Below are 24,300 nucleotides of genomic sequence, written 5' to 3'. Positions count from 1 at the left end.
GGCTCAATTAAACACAGGCCATGCTAGACACGTCTCCTAGTGGAAAATCCATACGAACATGGGTTCTATGGGGTATGGGAGCCGGCGCCGCACACGGGTGCTACTGTTAACCCAACGTCATCGGGCACAACGACACGCATTTGTCGCCAGTCACCAGGGATGGACACTGGAACAATGGCGTAACGTGATATGGTCGGACGAATCACGATTTCAACTGCACCATGCCGATGGGAGGCACCGTGTATGACGCAGACCACATGAAGCGATGGATCCCGCCTGCCTCGAAGGTGTGGTCCACGGCGCTGGTGTCTCTGTTATGGTCTGGGGTGCATTTTCGTGGTATGGAATGGGCCCCCTAGTTGTTCTGGATATTATTATCTCTAACAATGATCATGGATATTGTTGAATTGTTCCCAAAATACAGCTGCAATATCGATCACAACATTATTTGGAAAGTACACACCATTTCGACTATTTACATTTATTAATTACCGGTAGTTTAAGATTTTGCTTTGAGTTGATAGTTGTGTTAACATCGAGGCTAAAACACTGAGCATGAAATAAAGTTTGAATTGGATGGTTCAAATGATAAAGGGTGGTGGAATGTGAAATATCGGTGTTTGCTGAGTTATGAGGATGGTTGTTCGCTTGTACCTCTTCTTAAAATATAGGCCTAATCAGCCCTAATAATTTTGTATATTTAAGGGATAAAAGTTGAGTTTATCTTCATATCGTAATTCCCTCCCCTGCGAAGCCTTGGGAGTCTCTCATTTTCACGCCCTTCGTGGCCGTCTCTCCTTTATTTTGCTAATAACTTAATTCTGCAAAGTGTCGCACCTTTTTAATTTTCACCCTGAGTAGTGTTAATAGGTAGTTGCCAAGTTACACTGACTGACAGAGCAAATGCAACACCAAGAAGGAGTGGTCAGAACTTTATGCCAATTGCAGGGTAGACTGACGTCACTGAGGTATGCTCATGATGTGAAATGCGCCGCTGTGCTGCGTACGTAGCGAACGATAAATGGGACACGGCGTTGGCGAATGGCCCACTTCGTACCGTGATTTCTCAGCCGACAGTCATTGTAGAACGTGTTGTCGTGTGCCACAGGACACGTGTATAGCTAAGAATGCCAGGCCGCCGTCAACGGAGGTATTTCCAGCAGACAGACGACTTTACGAGGGGTATGGTGATCGGGCTGAAAAGGGCAGGTTGGTCGCTTCGTCAAATCGCAGCCGATACCCATAGGGATGTGTCCACGGTGCAGCGCCTGTGGCGAAAATGGTTGGCGCAGGGACATGTGGCACGTGCGAGGGGTCCAGGCGCAGCCCGAGTGACGTCAGCACGCGAGGATCGGCGCATCCGCCGCCGAGCGGTGGCAGCCCTGCACGCCACGTCAACCGCCATTCTTCAGCATGTGCAAGACACTCTGGCTGTTCCAATATCGACTAGAACAATTTCCCGTCGATTGGTTGAAGGAGGCCTGCACTCCCGGCGTCCGCTCAGAAGACTACCATTGACTCCACAGCATAGACGTGCACGCCTGGCATGGTGCCGGGCTAGAGCGACTTGGATGAGGGAATGGCGGAACGTCGTGTTCTCCGATGAGTCACGCTTCTGTTCTGTCAGTGATAGTCACCGCAGACGAGTGTGGCGTCGGCGTGGAGAAAGGTCAAATCCGGCAGTAACTGTGGAGAGCCCTACCGCTAGACAACGCGGCATCATGGTTTGGGGCGCTATTGCGTATGATTCCACGTCACCTCTAGTGCGTATTCAAGGCACGTTAAATGCCCACCGCTACGTGCAGCATGTGCTGCGGCCGGTGGCACTCCCGTACCTTCAGGGGCTGCCCAATGCTCTGTTTCAGCAGGATAATGCCCGCCCACACACTGCTCGCATCTTCCAACAGGCTCTACGAGGTGTACAGATGCTTCCGTGGCCAGCGTACTCTCCGGATCTCTCACCAATCGAATACGTGTGGGATCTCATTGGACGCCGTTTGCAAACTCTGCCCCAGCCTCGTACGGACGACCAACTGTGACAAATGGTTGACAGAGAATGGAGAACCATCCCTCAGGACACCATCCGCACTCTTATTGACTCCGTACCTCGACGTGTTTCTGCGTGCATCGCCGCTCGCGGTGGTCCTACATCCTACTGAGTCGATGCCGTGCGCATTGTGTAACCTGCATATCGGTTTGAAATAAACATCAATTATTCATCCGTGCCGTCTCTGTTTTTTTCCCCAACTTTCATCCCTTTCGAACCACTCCTCCTTGGTGTTGCATTGCCACTGTCAGTCAGTGTAATACAGGATCGTAATCTATTTGTTTCGTTATAAACAAAAAGTTGGATGATTATATTTGTCATATTTTTATATTTATAATTCTGCGTAAAAATGTATTGTAAATTAAGGTTTACTGTGCTTTGATTTCCTAAAATCTGTACAATTGCTTGAATATCATTACCATGAAAGTGTGCAAAATAAAACATAATAATAATTAAAAATATTTTTAGCGTATGGTTTTTTGTGCCGGGATTTTCCGCGGACATGCTCAGTTTGCCAGTTCTCAAGCTGCTTTTCGCCCATAGCCTTTCCCTGAGAGCTAGAGGGGGGCCGCGGCCCCACCTTGCCCCCGGGTATGGGCGCCCTTGGCTATAACTGGCCGTGTAGCCAATCCACTGAGCTAACCTGTTCGGTAATAATAATAATAATAATAATAATAATAATAATAATAATAATAATAATAATAATAATAATAATAATAATAATAATAATAATAATAATGTATGTATGTATGTATGTATGTATGTATGTATGTATGTATGTATGTATGTATGTATGTATGTTTAATCCTCAGCCCGAAGGCTGGTTGGATCCTCAACAGTTCCGCCATCAGCTGTCATAGATGGCCTAGGCATCACTGAAGAGGCGTACTAGGGAAATGAGGAGTGAGGTAGTTTCCCGTTGCTTTCCTCTAATAATAATAATAATAATAATAATAATAATAATAATAATAATAATAATAATAATAATAATGGGAGAACAAGAAAAATCTACAACAACAAAAATGTATGTCTCTCCTCATTAAGATTAAACATTACAATACTGTAATCAAACCTGAGGCTTTATAAGCAGGGGAAACTCTATCGCTTCATAGAAAGTGCGAGCTCGAAAATATCCTAAAAGAAGAGCAAAAATCATGAGGACAATTTTAGGACCAAGACACGCGGAAGAAGGGTACTGCCTCCAATCCCGGAAATCCACAGAAAAGTGATCTAATATTGCGGCAGACCTCAGGAAAAAGAAGGCTAAAATTTTATGGACATGTTCAGAGGCTTCCAGAAACCAGACTAACCCACCAAATTCTTGAAAGAGTTGATAAACTGAAGAATATACCTTGGGCAAGCAAACAAAAGCGGACATGAAGAACGCGCAAATTCAACCTGAAGAAATTTTGAATTGAAATATATATAGAAAGAAAATTGACAAGTTGGAAGTTATTCCAGAGAATGAAGTACTAAACCAAGTGGATTGAAGAAAGGAAGAGGATCCGCAAACGAAATCATAATTAAGCTTCGTGTGTTCCGAAAGGAACCATTCACGCATAATAATAATAATAATAATAATAATAATAATAATAATAATAATAATAATAAAAATAATAATAATAATAATAATAATAATAATAATAATAATAATAATAATAATAATAATAATAATAGAACTTCAAGAACAACACAAGAAACTTCTATAAGAGCTTCAAATCAAAGCTTAGAAAATATTCTCCATCCACTACCTTCTTCAATAACGATTCCGGTAAACTGATTCTGGACAACAAACCAAATTGTGAACATTTGGCCAAATACTTTAAAGTATTACTGAACTGCGAACCTCCAAAGAAAGAGATGTCCTTCCATGAACCCCAATCCAAACTTTTCGACTCAGCCCCACCAGACAAAGAAGAAATAAAAGAAATAATTAAGAACCTCAAAAACAACAAAACCGGGCGAGTTGGCCGTGCGCGTAGAGGCGCGCGGCTGTGAGCTTGCATCCGGGAGATAGTAGGTTCGAATCCCACTATCGGCAGCCCTGAAGATGGTTTTCCGTGGTTTCCCATTTTCACACCAGGCAAATGCTGGGGCTGTACCTTAATTAAGGCCACGGCCGCTTCCTTCCAACTCCTTGGCCTTTCCTATCCCATCGTCGCCATAAGACCTATCTGTGTCGGTGCGACGTAAAGCCCCTAGCAAAAAAAAAAAAAAAAAAAAAAAAAAAACATCCGGTAAAGATTCAATCGTGGCGGAACTTCTAAAATACTCAGGGACCAAAGTATTAGAACATTTAGTGAGACTCTTCCAAAAGATTTGGGAAGCGGAAAAGATACCAGATGAAAGGAAAGATGCTATCATTTACCCGTTACATACAAAAGGAGACAAAACTAATGTTAACAACTATAGAGGCATATCACTCCTCTCAGTCGCATACAGGATATTGTCCAAAGCGCTCCAGAATAGAATAGAGAATCACATAGATCAAGAGTTGGGGGAATACCAAGCAGGATTCAGGAAAGGACGGTCATGTGCGAAGCAGATATTTACCATCAAGACTTTAATCAAAACTAAACTTTAACAGCAGACAAGAAGGTAATCATGTCATTTATAGATTCAAAAAGGCATATGACTCTGTCGACAGGGACACATAAATAAAACTGATGAAAGAATTTGGAATTGATGACAAAATAACTAACATAATACAACAGACATTAACAAACACCCGGTCACAAGTGAAATTCCTTGGAGAGCTATCGAAACCGTTTGAAATCAAGACAGGTGTGAGGCAAGGAGATGGCCTCTCCCCAGTCCTTTTCAACTGCGTCTTAGAGAAGGTGTTAAGGGAATGGCGAAAAGAAATGAGTCAGCAACATATCCTGAATGGAATCAAGATAGGCAAAAAGGATGGACTTAAATTTGAATATTGCATTTGCAGACGACTTAGTGTTCTACGCTGAAAATCTAGAGACTGCCACTACTCAGATAAAGGTTTTGCAAGAAACAGCAGAAAAGGCAGGACTGCAAATATCCTTTGAGAAAACTAAGTATTATCTGCGCACTTTTTAGCGATAGATTTACACTCTAGTGCTGAATCGGTCGACTTCGGTTATCTTCGAGATTCGTATTGGCAACCTTTAAAACACAGAAGAAAGAATCGCTTATTATCGCTGTGCGACATCTGGCGTACACTTAAGTACTCGTACTGTTATTGTTTACACAGCAAAGCCAAACTATAGAATTCATGCTAGGAACACGTTTCGCAACGGGAAATGTTATACAGTGTGTGTGTGTGACACAGTTGTTGGCGTAAGATAATAAAGGTTTAGAAAATTAATATCGATCGATCATATTATCGATTCAATTCAGATTTCATTTCCATTCAGTTGGCAGTATTACCGGAACCGACAGTGCTCCCTTCTTACTCTTCAACCGAGTACAAAAATCTATCACTAAAAAGTGCGCGTACAATACATGAACATAGATCCCAAAGAACCAACATCGACAATAAAGACCAAGTATGGTGACATAAAGAGAGTCCACAAATTCAAATACCTTGGGGAGATTCTGTCTTCTGACAACAACGAGAAGCCAGCTATCGAAGAAAGGGCTACTTTTTTTTTGCTTGCTATTTTGCTTAACATCGCACCGACACAGATATGTCTTATGGCGACGATGGGATAGAAAAGGTCTAGGAAGTGGAAGGAAGCGGCCGTGGCCTTAATTAAGGTACGGCCCCGACATTTGCCTGGTGTGAAAATGGGATACCACGGAAAACCATCTTCAGGGCTGCCGACAGTGGGGCTCGAACCCACTATGTCGTGATTACTGGATACTGGCCGCACTTAAGCGACTGCAGCTATCGAACTCGGTCGAAGAAAGAGCAAAGAAGATGGAGATTGCATTCAGACACTATAATACCGTGGTGAAACCCGAATACCTGTATGCAGCAGAGAAGGGACTGCCGAAATAGAAAAGAAAGAACGTACATTTCTGAGGGAAATTCTCGGAGCCAAGAAAGCAACAGGAAATGAGTTTACCTTCCGTTTGAGATCAAATCAAGAGCTTTATGAAAAATGCGAGAACATTTCAACCTCGATAAGAAAAAGGCGAATGACTTTCTATGGACACTTCAGAAAAATGGGACCGGAACGTCTAGCAAATAAGATCCTCATCTTCCAGGAAACAAAAAAGATCCAAGCACCATGACTGAAAGAAGTTCATTAGGATCTTAAAATATGCGGCATTGAGGAGATATTACAAACAGAACAGTGTTCAGAAGGAAAATTGCGGAGGTGACGGGTCTGTTTGTAGAGAAACCCAGGAGAGCAAGAAGGGTGTTCTCAGATGAGGAACGAGCAAAAGCGAGCCAGAGAATGAAGGAGTTTTGGCGTAAAAAGAAAGAACATCAACAGTCAAGGAAGTTGTGTAGGCCTAACCGTCTCATAGGAGGTTGAAACGAGCCTAAATAAATAAATAAATAAATAAATAAATAAATAAATAAATAAATAAATAAATAAATAAATAAATAAATAAATAATAATGTTATGCCCGACAGATTACGTTTACGATTTTCAGAGAAGTCAAGGTGTCAGAATCTTATCCCGCAGGAGTTCTATGCAGATAAATGTACCGGCTCGAGTCTTACGTATCTGAGCACGTTCAATTTATACCGGACTGAGCCGGGGTCGAATCCGCCAACTTGAGCTCAGAAGGCCAGCTCTCCGTCTAAGCTGCACATCCCGGCACTATTCTAATATATTTATATCTCTTAATGATGAACATCTAACTCTCCAAGACTATAGCAACATAACTGAATGTTAAAAAAAAGATACTTTAGACTTTTTCGGAAATGAAATCTTATATGGAACAAACAGGTGCTCCTCTTCATGTTCATCCTCAAAATAATACCCCCTGCAGGGAGCATAAGTCACTAGTGATGGGACATTCGATTCATTTTACTGAATCGATTCATTTGATTCCGTTCACGTTACTGAATCGATACAGTGATCCGATTCACGCCACATTAGAGTCACCACTCCTACTGCATCTGTGTAGTATGTACTGGTAAGACAGCAGCAACAGCATTCAGTGCTCGCTGCTGCCATCTGGTCTTCATTACTATAAACTCCTTTCTTAGAAAAAAAAATGCTAGTCACTCTAATATATCGAAGGTTTCCGGCGACGCAGGATGGAAAAGATCTGGGATTAGGGAGGTAGCAGCCATGGCCGTAATTAAGGTACAGTCCCAGACCGTGGTGTGAAAATGGGGAAACTATGGAAAACCATCTGAACGGCTGCCGACGGTGGGACTCAAACCCACCATCCCCCGAATGCAAGCGCATAGCTACGCGATACTAACCGCACGTCCAGCTCGCTCAGTCATTTTTGAAACTGTATTTTTCTATCAGCAGAGGATTTTTTAAATCGTCATATTTTGTATAGGCTACCAGAGATATACAGTAGCCCACTGGTTTTCTGATTGAACAAACTGTTGGTTAAGTTATTGCGTCAGTCGGCTCACTTACTGTCCACATATGCTTGAAGTCTTGTGCAACGATGTGACATACGAACTGAGAGAATACTGAGTCGTTCATCCCAATATAAAACAGGTACTATTGAGTGGTCATGAGCATGACTCATAGTCATACGGCAGGCTAGAGTCTAGTTTAATTGTCAAGTGTCAACTAAGTTATAATACTAAGATTCATTAAACTATTAAATAGTATAACCTAATAGCCTACCTACTTCCTGGCTACTTTAGAACTATGTTTTGACTACCTTTTTAACACTGCAAATAAATCGACCTATTATTTAAACCTCCCCGTAAGAAGAGGATAGTAAATGCAATGAACCTTGTGTGTATTGTGTCTCACTGATCCATGACTGCGTACGATTCTTTCGGTGTGCTATGGCTCACTGTATGTCTCGCTGCAGCGGAAGCTCGGCTCTCCGCCAGTGTCCAGTGTGACGATAAGGAGCCGTGTGTATCTTGTGTCTCACTGAGCCGTGCTTTGCGCATGATTCTTTCGGTGTGCCATGATTCACTGTCTCGCTGCAGCGGAAGCTCGACTCCCCGCCAACGTCCAGTGTCCCGCTAGTGAGCCGTGAGTGCACCATTCAGCACTGTCCGCTGGGAGTAAGCTGAATCGTGTGCCGTGAACACGCCGTTCCTGTGAATCGATTCACTCGGACACTTGAATGAATCGATACACTGCTTCGAATCATGCATTCAGTAGCCAACACTATAAGTCACGTCACAAATACACGCGCGTAGCCAAGTCGTGCCCGCTATGTTTCTGTCCAGGTTGTACGGTAGATTACTGTTCTGGATCGCGGAGTGAAACCTATTTGCAATCCAATATTACACAATATTTTCATCGACGATCTGTTGACAGGATTCGTAAATGAGAAATTTCGACAGTATCCTAGATTTTTTTTTTTAAACATCCTAAAAGTTTTGAGTTTTTCTCATTTTGAAGTCGCATCATCATAATATTATTCTAATAATAAAACAAGTAAAAACCACTGCAATCGAAATGAATGTTGTGATGGCAGTCGAGCAAATTCGCTGCACTATACGGGGTGTGTAGTTGTAAGCTTGCAGATCCACCATTGATAGCAGAGTGGGTCTAGTGGGTCTCGGCCCATAAGTGGCCACGGCTGGTCCGTGGTCAAGCAGCTCTGCACTCTTACCGGCGAACCGAGCAGAGGAGGGGTGGCCACGGCTCTAACGTGGCTCTACACCTCTGCATTCGGGAGACGGGACAGGCCCTGACCTCACGGCTGGCCCCAACCGTCGGCTGTCCTGATAATGGTTTTCCGTGATTTTCCATTCTCCTGCACTAAGGCGAGTGCCGCGAAAGTTCTTAATATAGGCCACGGCCGCCAACCCCCTCACCTTCTCCGAGCATCTCCTTCACCGTAACAAATCTCCCGGCCTGAGAGACGGCGTCACCGTCTGAAGAGGCCCGCCTTCCCCTTCAGGGAGGAATGAAAACATTTTAGTAGTAGTAGTAACCTGAAACTGTTTTCCCATGGTTCCTCAGCAGGCAAATGTCGAGGCTGTAACACGACGGGTACATTGCTACTAGTAAATGTTTTCATTCCTCCCCTGAAGGAGGAGGCGGGCCACTTAGACGGTGACACCATCGCGGTGAAGGAGATGCTCGGAGAAGGTGAGAGGGTTGGCGGCCGTGGCCTATACTAGGAACTGCCCCGGCATTCGCCTTAGTGCACGAGAATGGAAAACAACTGAAAATCATTCTCAGGACAGCCGGCGGTGGGGACCAGCCTCTCTTCGTCTCCCGAATGCAGAGGCGTAGAGACACGGCAGAACCGCGGCTATCCCTGCTCTGCTCGGTTAGTCGGTCCGACCAGCCGTGGCCACTTGTAGGCAACCGCCGACTGGCCGGTACATTTCCAGTCTTAACTTCTTCCGTTATCAGAACTGCCGCTAAGTAGGCTTTAAGATCTTCTTGCTCTGGCTACACAATAGATCACAGTTGTGGAACTAACTTAATATATAACCCAAAATCTTACAACATATTACATCACGAAACTCGATTGATGTCAAATCTCACAATAATAGTGTTCACAATACTAACCTGACTTCCACCGAAGCAAGGAAAATACAATCTTCCCTTCGTGTCAATGGTCATGCCATCTGGGTGTCCTTCAATTCCATTGGCCTTGAAGTCAAAGAATGTTCGTCGATTAGCTGTAACATAAGCAGTGTTGATTAACGCAACCTAAATGGAGGCCTAAAGGGTATTGCTATTGACTGTACAGACGTGCCATGGCGCCAATGGGATATGACAGGCCTAGGAATGGAAAGGAAGTAACCGTGACCCTTAACTGGTGAGATAGGGTTTGTTGAACCCCACCAAAAATACAAGCCCCCAGTGTAGCCAGGTAGCTTTCAGTCACTTTATCGCCAGCCGTCTAAAAGAGAGAATGTGATGAAATGGCGTATGGCTTTTAGTGCCGGGAGTGTCCGAGGACAAGTTCGGCTCGCCAGGTGCTGGTCTTTCGATTTGACACCCGTAGGTGACCTGTGCGTCGTGATGAGGATGAAATGATGATGAAGACGACACATACACCCAGCCCCAGTGCCAGTGAAAGTAACCAATGATGGTTAAAATTCCCGACCCTGCCGGGAATCGAACCCGGGACCCCTGTGACCAAAGGCCAGCACGCTAACCATTTAGCCATGGAGCCGGACAGAGAATGTGATAATACCGCGGCTTGAATTTAGAATTATTATTGCCATTCTTTGCGCATCAGAAGTTCACCAAATCCCAGCTCACCAGATACGTAACACTTTTATGCCTCAGTGATTAATATGGTTTGCTGTGGGTAATGTAGTCTCCAAGCTTTTATTACATAAGCCTACAATATTTATTTTTATTTTTGTAATGGCATCCTCGAAAACAGCTTTGACTATGAATGATCCTGCGTTCGGGAACTGGGTAAATTATATTGTCTACGCTAAAGAGAGCTATAACAGTGGCAATGAAGGTAATACATTTGCACCAGGTTTTCAAAACTATTATGACGGTGAAACAAAACAAAGGTATCTCCACCGGGCGAGTTGGCCGTGCGTTTAGGATCACGCAGCTGTGAGCTTGCATTCGGGAGATAGTGGGTTCGAATCCCATTGTCGGAAGACCTGAAGATGGTTTTCCGTCGTTCCCCATTTTCACACCAGGCAAATGCTGGGACTGTACCTTAATTAAGGTCACGGCCGCTTTCCCATCCCTGCGTAGTCGAAAACCTTCAATGTACCAGTGTGACGTTAAACCACTAGAAAAATAAAAATAAAACATCTCCAAAAAGAGAGGATGAATCAGGGGAGGAATCATCAGATGTTCTGCTTAGAAAACACCAATCTATGGCATATGTACAGAGAAATTTTACATTGATTGTACCCTATAAACTTGCCTTCTTATAAAGCAATGAAATTTTTACTCTCACTATGATAGTGAATAGATGTTACAATTTGCTTTATGTCGCACCGACACAGATAGGTCTTATAGCGACGATGGGATATGAAAGGGTTAGGAGTTGGAAGGAAGCTACCGTAGCCTTAATTAACGTACAGCCTCGGCATTTGTCTGGTGTGAAAATGTGAAGCCATCTTCAGGACTGTCGACAGTGGGATTCGAACCCACTATCTCCCGAATGCAAGCTGATAGCTATGTGACCCAAACGATGCAGCACTTGCTCGGTTGAGTAGATGTTAGTTAGATGTTGATATAAATAAAATATCAGTGAATTTCTCCTCAATTATTTGAAATTACTTTTTAAACAGAAAGTGACTTTGTTGACATTTTTCTCAATATCCACATTTGAAATTATGATTTGCAATTCCTATACATGCCAATTTCTAACATTTTGTTACTTGCAGTTTTCCCGTTAAGGACAGTTTTCACGCTGGTGTAACAAATGCCACCTCACCAGACAAATCACTAAAACATCACTTCACCAGTCAAGGGTTAATCCAGGTACAGCCCCAGCCAGCATTTGTCTGGTGTAAAACAGGGATACCACGGAGAATCACCTTCATGGCTGCCGACATTGGAGTTCGAACTCACCATCTTCCGAATGCAATCTCGCAGCTATGTGACGCAACCCACGTTCCTTTTTAGACACACTCCCAATGGAAGTAAAATGAACTGGCGTATTGCTTTTACATAGTGCCGGGAGTGTCCGAGGACAATTTCGGCTCGCCACATGAATGTCTTTTAATTTGACTCCGTAGGAGACCTGCACGTAGTGATGAGGATGAACCCGGGACCCCTGTGACCAAGGACAAGCACGCCAACCTTTTAGCCATGGAGCCGAACTCAATAGAGGTCAACTGCATGTAGGCTATCTTCTTAACCACATACCAGCCATCCAGCCAACCTTACATTTCTGGTAGTGCCAGGAATCGAACCTGAGCCTCAGGAGACAGCAACTAATAGCGTTAACCGTTATACTACGGGGGTGAACATCTGACATATTCGAGGGCTGTACCTCAGTTAAAACTACAGCCGTTTCCTTCCCAAACCTAGCACTTTCCAACCCTATCGTCGCCGAAAATTAACCTGAGTTTATAGTGCGTCGTTAAACTGAGAGAAAAGCAAATTAAAATAATAAAAGCGGATGACCTAAAAGCTTATCGGTATAAAAGTCACGCTTAAGTTAGAGGAATTTGACTAGTCAAACGTGTCTGTTACCGAGGCCTGCCGCGCACCTTTTACAGGCAGTGGCATGAATGATGGGATGTAAACATCTAAGATCAGGTCGAAACTGATTGCAATTTATCGCTTCTGGCACATTAGTGAAATGAAAGTAATAATTTAACACCACGCTCACGGATAGAATAGCTCCATGGCGGTAAAAGACGATGATAGTTCGACATAAGGTAGGCTCAGCATGAGCAGGGAAGAAGTCTGTGCTCATATACTGCACTCCAGATCACATCTTCCTCCGCAGGTGCTATCAGAAGAAACGTTAATTCTTTATTAATTCTTGTACTGGATAACGATTTCCTGCTCCGCCCCCCTCCTACGGCCTGTCTCGAACCATCCTACCCTCTGGTAAAATCATAAATCACACAGTGATCAGTATAGACAGACTTGATTCAGCAAATAGACATCTGTAGTTATTGATTATGTTTATAGAAAATCAATAATAGGAAAAGGGGTGATGTATTTATGAGTTTAATGAACCCTCAAAGTATCGTGGGAAAGAAACATACAACAACATGAATAATAATAATTATCAGAGAGATAACAATAAGACGTCTTTAAAACATAAACAAAGTTCAAGGAGTTTGTATACGTATATTACTACTCGAGTCCGCCACACACTTCCTCCGCTGTGACAGCGTCCATGTATTTTCGAGGGAAGGTGACCCTTCGACCTGATCTGGTGATCCGTGGTGCAGGTGTATTGGGTTGATTGCTGCCTGTCGTCTTCTGAAGGTTGACAATCATTGGAATAGAATTCGACGGAATGTCAAAAGTGGTTTGTCCAGATGTGTCTTCCATGTTACCCGATGATTGGTTTGTCAGAAGGAAGGCAGGTTTCAATCTATCAGTGCCAATAGTTTGTTTCCTTGTTGGCATCTTCACCTCGAAGTGTTTGTCACTGCGAGACAGGACTGGATATGGCGGTCATATGGTGATTGAAGAGGTGTTCTGACCGCATCATGTCGAACGAAAACGAATTTGCTCACCATCAGCCGTGGGTGAATAAATATCATTTTGTGGTCGTGATGTTCTTTTGGGATTGGTCTTAGGTTCCTCAACTGTTCCCTCAATTTGAAAACGAAGGTTGGGATGTCAGTTACACTGAAGAAAATGGAAATTGCAACACCCAGAAGGAGTAGTGCTACATTGCTGCAATTGAACATGCAGGACGAGTGTTCCGTTTTGATTCGATGATTTCAGGTCCCACTGACCGCATGTTTGCACAACAATCAATACAGGATGTGCCCACGACGAGCTGCAATACATTGATGAATTCGTCGAGGCATGGAGTCAATAAGGCCCTGGATCGCTTCCTGAGGAATTGTGCCCCATGCTTGCTGCACTGCACGGGTCAGTTGTTCCAGAGTTGTGGGTGGCTGAGGACGGTTGGCCAGTTGACGACCCATCATGTCCCACACATGCTCAATAGGACTGAGGTCTGGGGATCTGGCGGGCCATTCTAAGGTTGTGATGTCGTGGAGAGCTTCTCTGGAGATGCGTGCAATGTGAACCCGGGCATTGTCCTGCTGAAACATCCCATTAGCAATGTTCGCCATTATAGGGACAACCACTGGATTGAGTACCCTGTCAACGTACTGTCGAACAGTCATAGTGCCCTCAACAAGCACTAATTGTGATTTCACATTAAAGCCAATAGCTCCCCAGACCATAATGCTTGGTGTTGGCCCTGTGTGCCTCTCGACAATAAGATCTGGGCGGCCCCTCTCCCCGGTACGTCGGCGCACACGATTCCGGCGATCACACTGCGGGCAAGACAGAAGCGCAATTCATCACTAAAGACGACCCTATGCCATTCGTCGACCCACGTCGATCTTTCTCGACACCAGGCCAGCCTTACATGTCGCTGTTGTGGGGTCAATGGAACACCTTCTGCAGGGACACGGGCTCGTAAGCCAGCTACACGCAGGCGATTGCCAACTGTTTGTTGCGTAATGTGGGGTGCCACAGCTGTTCGAATTTGCGCTTCTGTTGCATGGGGTTCCATCCGGGCCATGCGAATGATGCGGCGATCCTCTCTCACAGTTACCTGTCGCGCTGGACCTGTGCCAGGTTCTACGAGTGTGGGTACCTTCATTTGACCACTGCTGCCATACACGTTGTAGCGTAGATGCCTGTCGGCCAACACGTGCAGCGACAGTCCTTAGCGATAATGCAGCCTCACACAGCGCAATTATCCGAGCCCTCTTAAACGGCGACAGTTGTTGATAGTGTGCTCTTCTATGTCGTCGAGGCATGTTTGGCGGGGAACACTTCACTGCACAGACTGCAAGTCAACTACGCTACACCATGGTCCGTATACTGGAGTTGATTCCTCCGCGACCAATCACGTGGGGAGACCTGTAGCAACAATCCAATGGGTCTGAAACTTTGATCGTTTACATACCTACACGGCATCGTTCCACATCTTGAAAATCAACACAAACGACCAATTCCTTCATGGTGTTGCAATTTGCATTTTCTTTAGTGTACTAATTTCTGTTCGTTGAGAAATGCTCCTGGTAACCTAATTGTGAATTGAGCCAATTCCACTGGCGAGGTATTGACCTGCGGAATTATGTAGGAACGAAGTCCTAACAAGACCAGAGGAAGCCTCGAAACCCAATCATCAGACATCTGTGCCTTCAAAGCAGATTTTAATTGACGGTGCCAGCGTTCAATTTTCCCATTTGCTGCCGGATGATATGCTGTAGTTCTAATGTGGACGATGCTCGGTGTGCTTGTGAGGCATTTGAAAAGTTGACATTCAAACTGCCTTCCGCGATCAGTAGTTATGGTATGAGGCAAGCCAAAACGAGATATCCATGCTGACACTATGGCAAATGAAACTGCTTCTGCTGTGATATCAGCTAATGGAACTGCTTCTGGCCATCGGGAGAAACGATCAATAATTATTAGTAAATAGCTATATCCTTGTGATGGAGGTAGTGGTCCAACTATATCCACGTTAATGTAACTGAATCTTGCTGCCGTTGGAGAATTATGTCCCACTACACTGTTGGTGTGTCTCCAGACTTTACTTCGTTGGCAAGGAATACACGCTGATGTCCAGGTCTTTAAGTCCTTTTTAGTGATGGTCAAATGAAGTGCTTTTTTTACTGAATTAATAGTTGCTTGAACCCCAGGGCGAGCTAGATTGTGTAGCGAGTTAAAAATTGCTTGTCGTAGTTGTTGAGGTACATATGGGCGAATCATATCTTCAGTCATGTCGCAAACAAGTTATTTACCATTGGGCAACATTATTGTTCGAAGTGCAAGTGACGTATTCTTAATGTGCGGAAGTTCTTCGTCACATTGTTGGCTTTCCGCTATTTGTCTCATGGTAACAGTTGGAGGTATAGTGATTAAAGCAATTCGTGAACAAGCATCAGCTGCGATGTTCTCCTTCCCAGTAGTGCAACGTATGTCTGTGGTGAACTGTCCGATGAAACTAATGTGTCGGATCTGACGTGGAGAAGCTTTGCCTGAACGTTGCTTGAAAATGAATGTGAGTGGCTTGTGGTCGGTGTAAATCGGGAAATCACGTCCTTCAAGCATGTACTGAAAGTGCTTCACCGCTGAGTAGGCCGCGAGGAGTTCTCTGTCGAAGGTTGAGTAATTCCTCTCTGCATTTGTCAGTTTCATGGAGAAGAATGCTAATGATTGCAGGTTATTCTTTGATTTGTTGCAAGGATGCACCAATAGCATAATCTGAGGTGTCTACCATTAAAATTAGAGGTAAATTTGAATATGGGTGAGCTAGAAATGCTGAATCGGCCAAGCTATTTTTAGGTCATTAAAGGCTTGTCGAAGATGTTCTGTCCAATTAATTTTTCTGGTGTCATTTTTCTTAGTCCCGTGGCGAAGGTTCAAAGGCTCTGCTTGTTTACTGGCTGCATTTGGTAGTGTTCTTCCGTAAAAATTAACGAGGCCAAAAAACAGGCGCAGTTCTTTTATTGTTGTAGGTAGCGGATAGTCAACAATGGTTTGTACTCGCTCTGGTAGTGGTCTGATTCCTTCTGCAGATATCACATATCCCAGAAAAGGTACTTCTGTTGAACTGAAAATGCATTTGTTCAGATTGATTCTGATGTTGAACTTACTGAGGCATTTGAAAATGCTTCCTGTACTCTTCTTCATCTTGTGATGCCACTAGGATGTCATCTATATAATAGTACACGAAATCGAGGTCTCTGAGTATATTGTCGATAATCTAAAGTTTGAGCCACATTACGGAGTCCAAACGGGAGTCGTAAAAATTCAAACAAACCAAATGGAGTTATCACTGCTGTCTTAGGTACATCATCCGGATGTACAGGGATGTGATGATAAGCTCTGACCAGATCTATTTTTGAAAATATTTGTTTTCCATGTAGTTGGCTGTTGAAATCTTGAAGGTTAGGAATAGGATATCTGACAGGCTTGGCGATTTTGAGAGCACGGTAGTCTCCGCAAGGTCTCCAGGATCCGTCTAAGTGGAGGGAACTTGCCCAGGCGCTCTTTGACGGCTGGCAGATTTTCATATTGATCATTTTGTTGGAACTCTGCTTTAGCTGCTTTGAGTTTATCTGGTGGTAGTCGTCGTGCCTTTGCTGTTACAGGATGTCCTGTGACAATGGTATGAAAAACAGAGGTATCTGGGATGTCGAAATGGACGTTTTCATGGAGCAAGTTGGGATATTTCTTTAGAATGTCAGCATGTTTTTGATCTGGTGGCATTACATAAACTGTTTCTATGCCCGAGAATTTAATCAATATGCCAGGTGTCTCTGCTGACGTTAATGGGTCAATGGGTCGCCTGTTCTTTATATCTACTATAAGGTTATGATGGTGAATGAAGTCGGCTCCGATAATCGGTGATTGCATATCTGCAATTACGAAATTCCATGTGAAATTGCGCCGTAAGCCCAAACTGTGTACTAGTAGACGCTCTCCGTAAATATTAATACCAGTGCCGTTGCTGCATAAAGTTTACGATCTTTTTTTTTTTTTTTTTTTTTTTTTTTGCGATCACTATCCGAAGGCGAAATCACAGAAATGTCAGCTCCGGTATCGACTAGGACTGCTTGTTGGAATTCTGTGCGGAAGGTGGTTGACATGAGCATGGGCTCTGACATTTCTTTGCCCTGCTGCGATATTTAAAGTGATACCAACATAATGCTCCATTAGGATTAAAACACTGGGCTCACCGGGACCTGTCTCGTGATCTTCTTGGTGAGGAACGAAATGAACGTGAGCTACTTCTTGAAGAACGTGACAGCGTTTTCAATTCATTGATTGTCAGTGTTAATTCAGCGATCTGCATTTCTAGTCTTGAGTTACGATCGTTACAGGCAACATTTATTTTATTGACTGCAGTGGTGGATTGTGCCTGCACGGTTTGCGCACAAACATTTAACCCTGGTTGTGAAATTTCAACAATTTTGTCAGCTATGGTGTCCAGATCATCTTTACTCGTAGCTAATATAGAACGTGCGGTAACAGGAAGCCGCTGCATAAACATGGTTTTCAAAAAATCGTCCTTGACTTGCATAGCGGCTAAAGTTCGCATCTCACGCTGTCGTAGGACAGGTATCCTAATTATGATAAAACCTTCAATACTCGTATTTTGAAGGTTTACATTTAACCGAAAGTATTACGTTATTATATTTATGTTTCGTGTCCATGGACGTATAACGTGCATATGCTTATCCTGGTTAACATAGCAACGGACGTACGGACACACAGACTTCCAATATGGCGTCAAGGAACAGCACCATTAGATCTCTGATGTGAAACATGTATAAATTCTATGTAGATTGTTTTAGAGAGCGATTGTTCGTTTTGTATTCGGAGAGAGGCACTGAATGTTTTCTTCTTCTGACAGGATAAGTTTCGTAGTGATAATAAAGTAGTTTTAGAAATACGTAAAAGTGTTCTCGTGTGATATTTTTATTGCGTAAAATAGAAAATCGCATATAGAGAACGATAACGCAAGAGCTGAGTTGGCTTCTTATCACCTCATTCTAATTCTGTTAATAATTTCGTCACTTTTCTATTTTCTGACTCTTCAAGTTCCTGAATTAGTCTTGCCGTAAGCTCTGTGAACGGAGTGGTAGATAATGGTCGAGATAAAAAGTCGGAAATTAATTCCACAATATCCGCTTCTAATGACGCAACAACATGATTAAATTTCGTGGTTTCGTTAGTGATACCCAACGTAGTAAACTGTGTTTCAACTTGAAGAAACCATACCTTTATGTTGTTGTTTTTATTTCAGATGGGCGGAATCTTCACTGAAACGCGAGCAATACCCGCTTCGTTCCATACTGTTGTTGGCGGTGGATTTGCTTCGTTGCTGGCATCTGTCATTTTCACACTTGACTAACCACAAAAGTGTGTCCCGCGCCGTATTTTTAATCACGTCGGGGTCACCAATGTAGTTATTGATGATATTCATAGAAAATCAATAATAGGAAAAAGAGTGATGTATTTATGCGTTTAATGAACCTTCAAAGTATCGTGGGAAAGAAACGTACAACAACATGAATAATAATTATCAGAGAGATAACAATAAGAAGTCTTGAAAACATAAACAAAGTTCCAGGAGTTTATATACATACTGTATATTAATACTCGAGTCCGCCACACATCCTTATCCTGAGAGAAAGTTTAATAATAATTTTAAAATTCCCGAGAGAAGGTGCCCTTGATCGCCTCTAGCAAAAGACATTATTTTGTTGGAACAAATGATCCCCATCTCACCAATATAATCCGCTAGAGGTGGATAGAACAGCATGCAATTGAATACTGAAGATCGCCTGGTATCATATAACAATTTTAAAGTAATCCTATGCTTAAAATATCGTCCCTGGAAAGACAAAGTACCGTAAGCGACATTTTCGTGCAAATTGAGGTTACGGTGTTATAGCCTACTGTACGTCAATCGGACTCCACTGCATATGCTGGCAAAATCTTGTAAGCGTCAATAAAAACAACGTATTAAAAGTTACGGTACCGTAACCACCATCAGTGATATAAGCTACAGAAGACCAGGTTATCGTAAGTGACAAGGTTTAATTCTGGAAGGAACGTGAGATGCGTCCGTCTCATTGTTCGTGATTGTTGTCGGTCAATGCTGTAGTATATACACGTTTTATAACTGCCTCAAATAAATTTGGCACTTGAAACATAAGGGTACGAACATGCCGAGTGGATTACTCCTCGCTCAGTGCTCAGCACTCCTTTCTCTTCACACAAGAAGCTGAGAGATGCAAAACAAACCCATATATTTCAATAGTGTCGTTCATGTCGGCACTTCACTCATCCCTCTTCTCTCCGCTCCTCCCTCAAGAATCAAATCGGTTTGATGTGCTTCTTGACCGCTGCGCTGTTCTGTGATCGGTTGGCTCAAGGCCACGACCGCCTACGGCCTGCGTTCATTGAAAGTAAAATATCAATATCGACGATGGGATAGGAAAGGCCTTGGAATGGAAAGGAAGCGGACGTGGCCTTAATTAAGGTACAGCCCCAGCATTTTGCCTGGGGCATATTCCACAAACGTATGGTCTTGTACATTATAAGTTATTAGTGTGGGTTTTTGTAACGTATGGAGTTGTACATTTCTGTTCCACAAAAGATTGAAAGTCTCTTGTATATTACTAGTGAATTGTTGCAAGTTTTACAAGTGACGATATATCTCTGTTTTTCTTCTTCTTCTTGTTGTACGTCGCACCGACACAGATAGGTCTTATGGCGACGATGGGACAGGAGAGGGCCAGGAATGGGAAGTAAGCGGCCGTGGTCTTAATTAAGGTACAGCCCCAGCATTTGCCTGGTGTGAAAATGGGAAACCACGAAAAACCATTTTCAGGGCTGCCGACAGTGGGGTTCGAACCTACTATCTCCCGAATACTGGACACTGGCCGCACTTAAGCGACTACAGCTATGGAGCTCGGTGACGATATATCAATAAACATACTGCGTCATAGCATGAATCAGCTGTTTATCTTCGTATTCCATTCGTTGAATTGGGTTATGCTTGCCTCATTTATCGTAATATCGTATTTTACGGTACGTTATGCAGCAAAGATTCAAAGAACTCTAATATTTCTGTGAATTTCTTAATGCTACAATGTTATTTTTCAGTTTATTTCTTTGGTGATAGGAAATTACTCCGTTCTTATCCCCCAATCTGTTCTTCCGCGATCCTCGCATATGTTCCACGATAGTCTGACATACCTTGGTCTGTCATTAGGAATCAGATGCCGCCAAACTTAATTGTTACAAAATTGCAAACTCTGCATGAATTATTAAAATGATGTCAAGAGAAACGAAGTTATTCATTTTGAAGGAAATACAAATAAGGAAAGAGATTCTTTTCGATGCACGCCACTAGTCGCCCACGGCTAATAGCTTACGATACTTTGCATTTCCAGAGACGATATATTATTTAGTTTCCAATACTTTGTCAACTTAGTTGCTGTTAAACCTCACACATCATTATGTGAAAACTGAGAATAACTAACACCAGACATATGTAGGTCAACTGTGTACTCACAAACTTCTCCCTTTTCAGGATCAAAGTCCATGACATCAACTCTCCAGGTAAAGGTGTCCGTGTAGTACATGAGCCTGCCGTCCACACTCCACGTCAGTCCGTTGCTGCACGAGATTTCTTGAACATGAGACGTGACTGTTCTGTTCTTGGACAGACTGAAGAGTGCACCGTTGTTCATTACGAACTGGCCAGGGCCTTTCTTCGCTCCCATAGTTCCTGAAACATCATATTACAGATTTATAGGATATCTTGCTTTCCAGGCTCAAGCCTCCATTTCAGATGATAACTCCTGAGGAGAGTAGTTCCCTGACTTTCTACGAGTATACATTGAAGCTATGAGGGCCGATAACACATAGAAAGACTCCTTCACAGATAAAATTAATTGATAATTTGATAGGCTTTTACGGCCCGAAATACTAGACGCAGACTAATAGCGTTTTGGGCGGATGCCGAGTAAAAGGAGACAAATTTTAGTAATACTCGACGTGTTAAGAATGCCTTGCTTCGCTCATTTAGAAGTAACTCACAACTGTTCTATTATTATTATTATTATTATTATTATTATTTTCGATTTTGGTCATCTCAGGACCAAAAAAAGTTGTTCCTTGTTTTGCTATTTGCTTTACGTCGCACCGACACAGATAGGTCTTATGGCAACGATGTTATAGGAAAGCACTAGAGCTGGAAAGGAAGCAGCCGTGGCCTTAATTAAGGTACAGCCCCAGCATTTGCCTGGTGTGAAAATTAGAAACCACAGAAAACCATCTTCAGGGCTGCCAACAATGGGGTTCGAACCCACTTGCTCCCGGATGCAAGCTCACAGCTGCGCGCCCCTAACCGCTCGGCCAACTCGCCTGGTACCACGGAAAGTAAAACTATGCATTCGTCCTGACCCTTTTTTTTCTTTCTTGACTTCCAATAGTTCTTCATCCTCATCTCTTGTGTCCAGATGTTATTACCTTTCCTCTTCTCCTTATCCTGGGGACCCTTGACATTTTGTATCAATCTTCTGAAAGTTGTTCTGTCTTGTATTATATGGTCTGTTATTCCAATCTCTGCCATATCTTTCTTTACTCCTTGGACCTACTTGCTCTTGTAAACAGTAGCGGCGATTAGAAAACATAATATTTGTATTCCATTTTAGCCGGCTGAAACTAGGAATTATAGGAATTATTTTAAAAAAGCCATTTGTACAAGCCCTGTTGTCTTATCAGCTAATTCTTTCCTTATTTTAACAAAATTATTAACGGTAATACGCATAAAATGTCGTTCGTCGCCGCTAATCGATTTGTACGACGCCACAGCAAGCAGTGGAGACTTTGCATATGCTGTGAGGAAGGGTAGCATGTTTGTTTTTTTGCCTAGGTCATGGGCACTGAGGTGTGATTAACCAAGGCCAACTAGATATACAGGCCATAAGGCTCCCCCTCCACTTCGGGCGCTACGTCACACTAGTCGCCAGCCGCTTCACTTCTCGCCAGTGACTTATAAGCTGATCTGAACTTCGCAGCAGTGTGGCTATCGATGGTGTTGAATGATTTAAACGTGTGTGAACATTGTGAATTATGGCCACGTCGTGTTGTATACCTGGTTGTAGAATAAACTACAGTTCAAAACAGCCTAATATTTCAGTGTTTAAATTTCCTACTGGCGTGTTTCGGAAACAAAAGTGGATCATAGCTATCCATCGAACCGAATTCATCCCTTCAGCAAGCTCAGTTGTGTGCATAAAACACTTCGACGAAGTTTCGTAATTAGGGACGATTCCGTTAAAAGACCTGATGAGTCTCTTTTAACTGTAAAACCTAACCATTTAAAACTCTCAAACGATGCTATTCCTAAGTTTTAAAATGTGCCTGCCTATCTGTATAAAAAATCTTCCAACAACGAGCAAAAATCCTATTCAAAGACAAGAAGAAATTGAAAAACGGGAAGAGGAAGGAAAGAAAGAAAGCTGAGGAAGAATATGACAGGATCAAGGACTTCGACGACGTTCAGGGTAATTTCAGTATTAAACGCAAATTAGATTTGGACAATGTTTCCGTCAACTTTAACAGCCAAAGTCTGTGTTTTCAAAATGTATGTGACTGAGGAAAATATTCCGAAAATTGGTACTTCCTTAACATTAAACGAGGCTCTTGATTTTAAATCCATTAAACATGATATTTTCATGTTTTATAACCCTGATATACGTGCATTAGGTGATGGGGGCAAGATATTAAAATGGTCAAATTAGAAATGTATTTATAACTTCCTGTTTAGACCTGCTCGTAACTCAAAAGTGACTGTCCACGACAAAATAGAATCTGTACACAAAATAATCGATGAAACTGAAAGTGAAGTTAATGAGTGTATCATTACTGATAAATTATATTTTTTTAAGGAACAGTTAAATATAGCCTTTGCAAAGAAAGTATCTTACTCCTGTATTCTAATAACATGGTTCACGTCAATATTTTTCGCATTTCCTGGGGCGTAAAAGAAGATAAGACAGTCAACGTTTCTTACAATGCCCCACTTGGTTATTCACAGTCTTTTACTGCAAAACTAGGCACGGGAAATTCGGGTATTGATGATTCACATTGGAATTACTTGAAAAAAGAAACTAAAATTGTTAAAGGAGCATGAAATATTTTGTAACTTGTTGAATGGAGTCTACATAAAACGTTAGCTGAACTATAAAGGAGGAAAGGTTTTATTTTTGTTTTTGCCAGTGGCTTTACGTCGCACCGACACAGATAGGTCCTATGGCGACGATGGGATAGGAGAGGCATAACAGCTGGAGGGAAGCGGCCGTGGCCTTAATTAAGGTACAGCCCCAGCATTTGCCTGGTGTGAAAATGGGGAAACTACGGAAAACCTTCTTCAGGGCTGCCGACAGTGGGATTCGAACCCACTATCTCCCGATGCACGTTCACAGCCGCACGCCCCTAACCGCACGAACAGATCGCCCGCTAGGAGGAAAGGTAGAGGGAGTTGCTTTTAGTAGTAAAAGCGGAGAAAATAACACTACATTAGCTACAACTGCACAAACTTTTATGTTGTCATCCAGTCTTTAAAAAAATAAAGACGTTGATTTGTTTCCATGTAAGAACCTAATATGACATTTCTTAGAAGAACTAACTTTGCAAGTCTTTAATGTATTAACAGATAGTCCTATAGCTTATAAGGTAGCATGCATAATTTCTAATAATAACAGGAAAATGTTTGAAAAGCTGTGCAAAAGCAATTTACAAACCACTTTTCAAAATGCATTTGACGAAACACACACACACAAAAATTGTTTGATACTGGTCATTTATTTAAAATCTTAATAAATAACTGGCTTAATCAAGCTGACAACTTATCCTGACTTTGACAACTCTGAGTCAGACAAAAAAATGTCTGAGTCTATCTAGTGCGGCCTTGGCTTGCTCCTGCCCTGTACCAAAAGGTGTTGTACCAGACTCTTTTAGAGCTACAAAATGTAAACC

General features: G+C 42.8%; 1 protein-coding gene across 1 annotated transcript in view; it reads right to left on the bottom strand.

Annotated features, from left to right (window-relative positions):
• LOC136862418 (uncharacterized) overlaps positions 1-24,300 on the bottom strand; it is a 245,013-nt gene that overhangs the window by 136,628 nt on the left and 84,085 nt on the right. The window contains exons 4-5 of the mRNA XM_068226237.1: positions 20,828-21,043; positions 9,658-9,770 (exon numbers count right to left, since the gene is read on the bottom strand). Coding sequence (XP_068082338.1) covers positions 9,658-9,770; positions 20,828-21,043 — 329 coding nt within the window. The remainder of the gene's footprint in view (positions 1-9,657; positions 9,771-20,827; positions 21,044-24,300) is intronic.

This window comes from Anabrus simplex, chromosome 1 (genome assembly GCF_040414725.1).
Source record: "Anabrus simplex isolate iqAnaSimp1 chromosome 1, ASM4041472v1, whole genome shotgun sequence".
Classification (NCBI taxonomy): Eukaryota; Metazoa; Arthropoda; class Insecta; order Orthoptera; family Tettigoniidae; genus Anabrus; species Anabrus simplex.
Note: the sequence above shows the minus strand (reverse complement) of the source record. Positions and strands in the feature narration are given on the sequence as shown.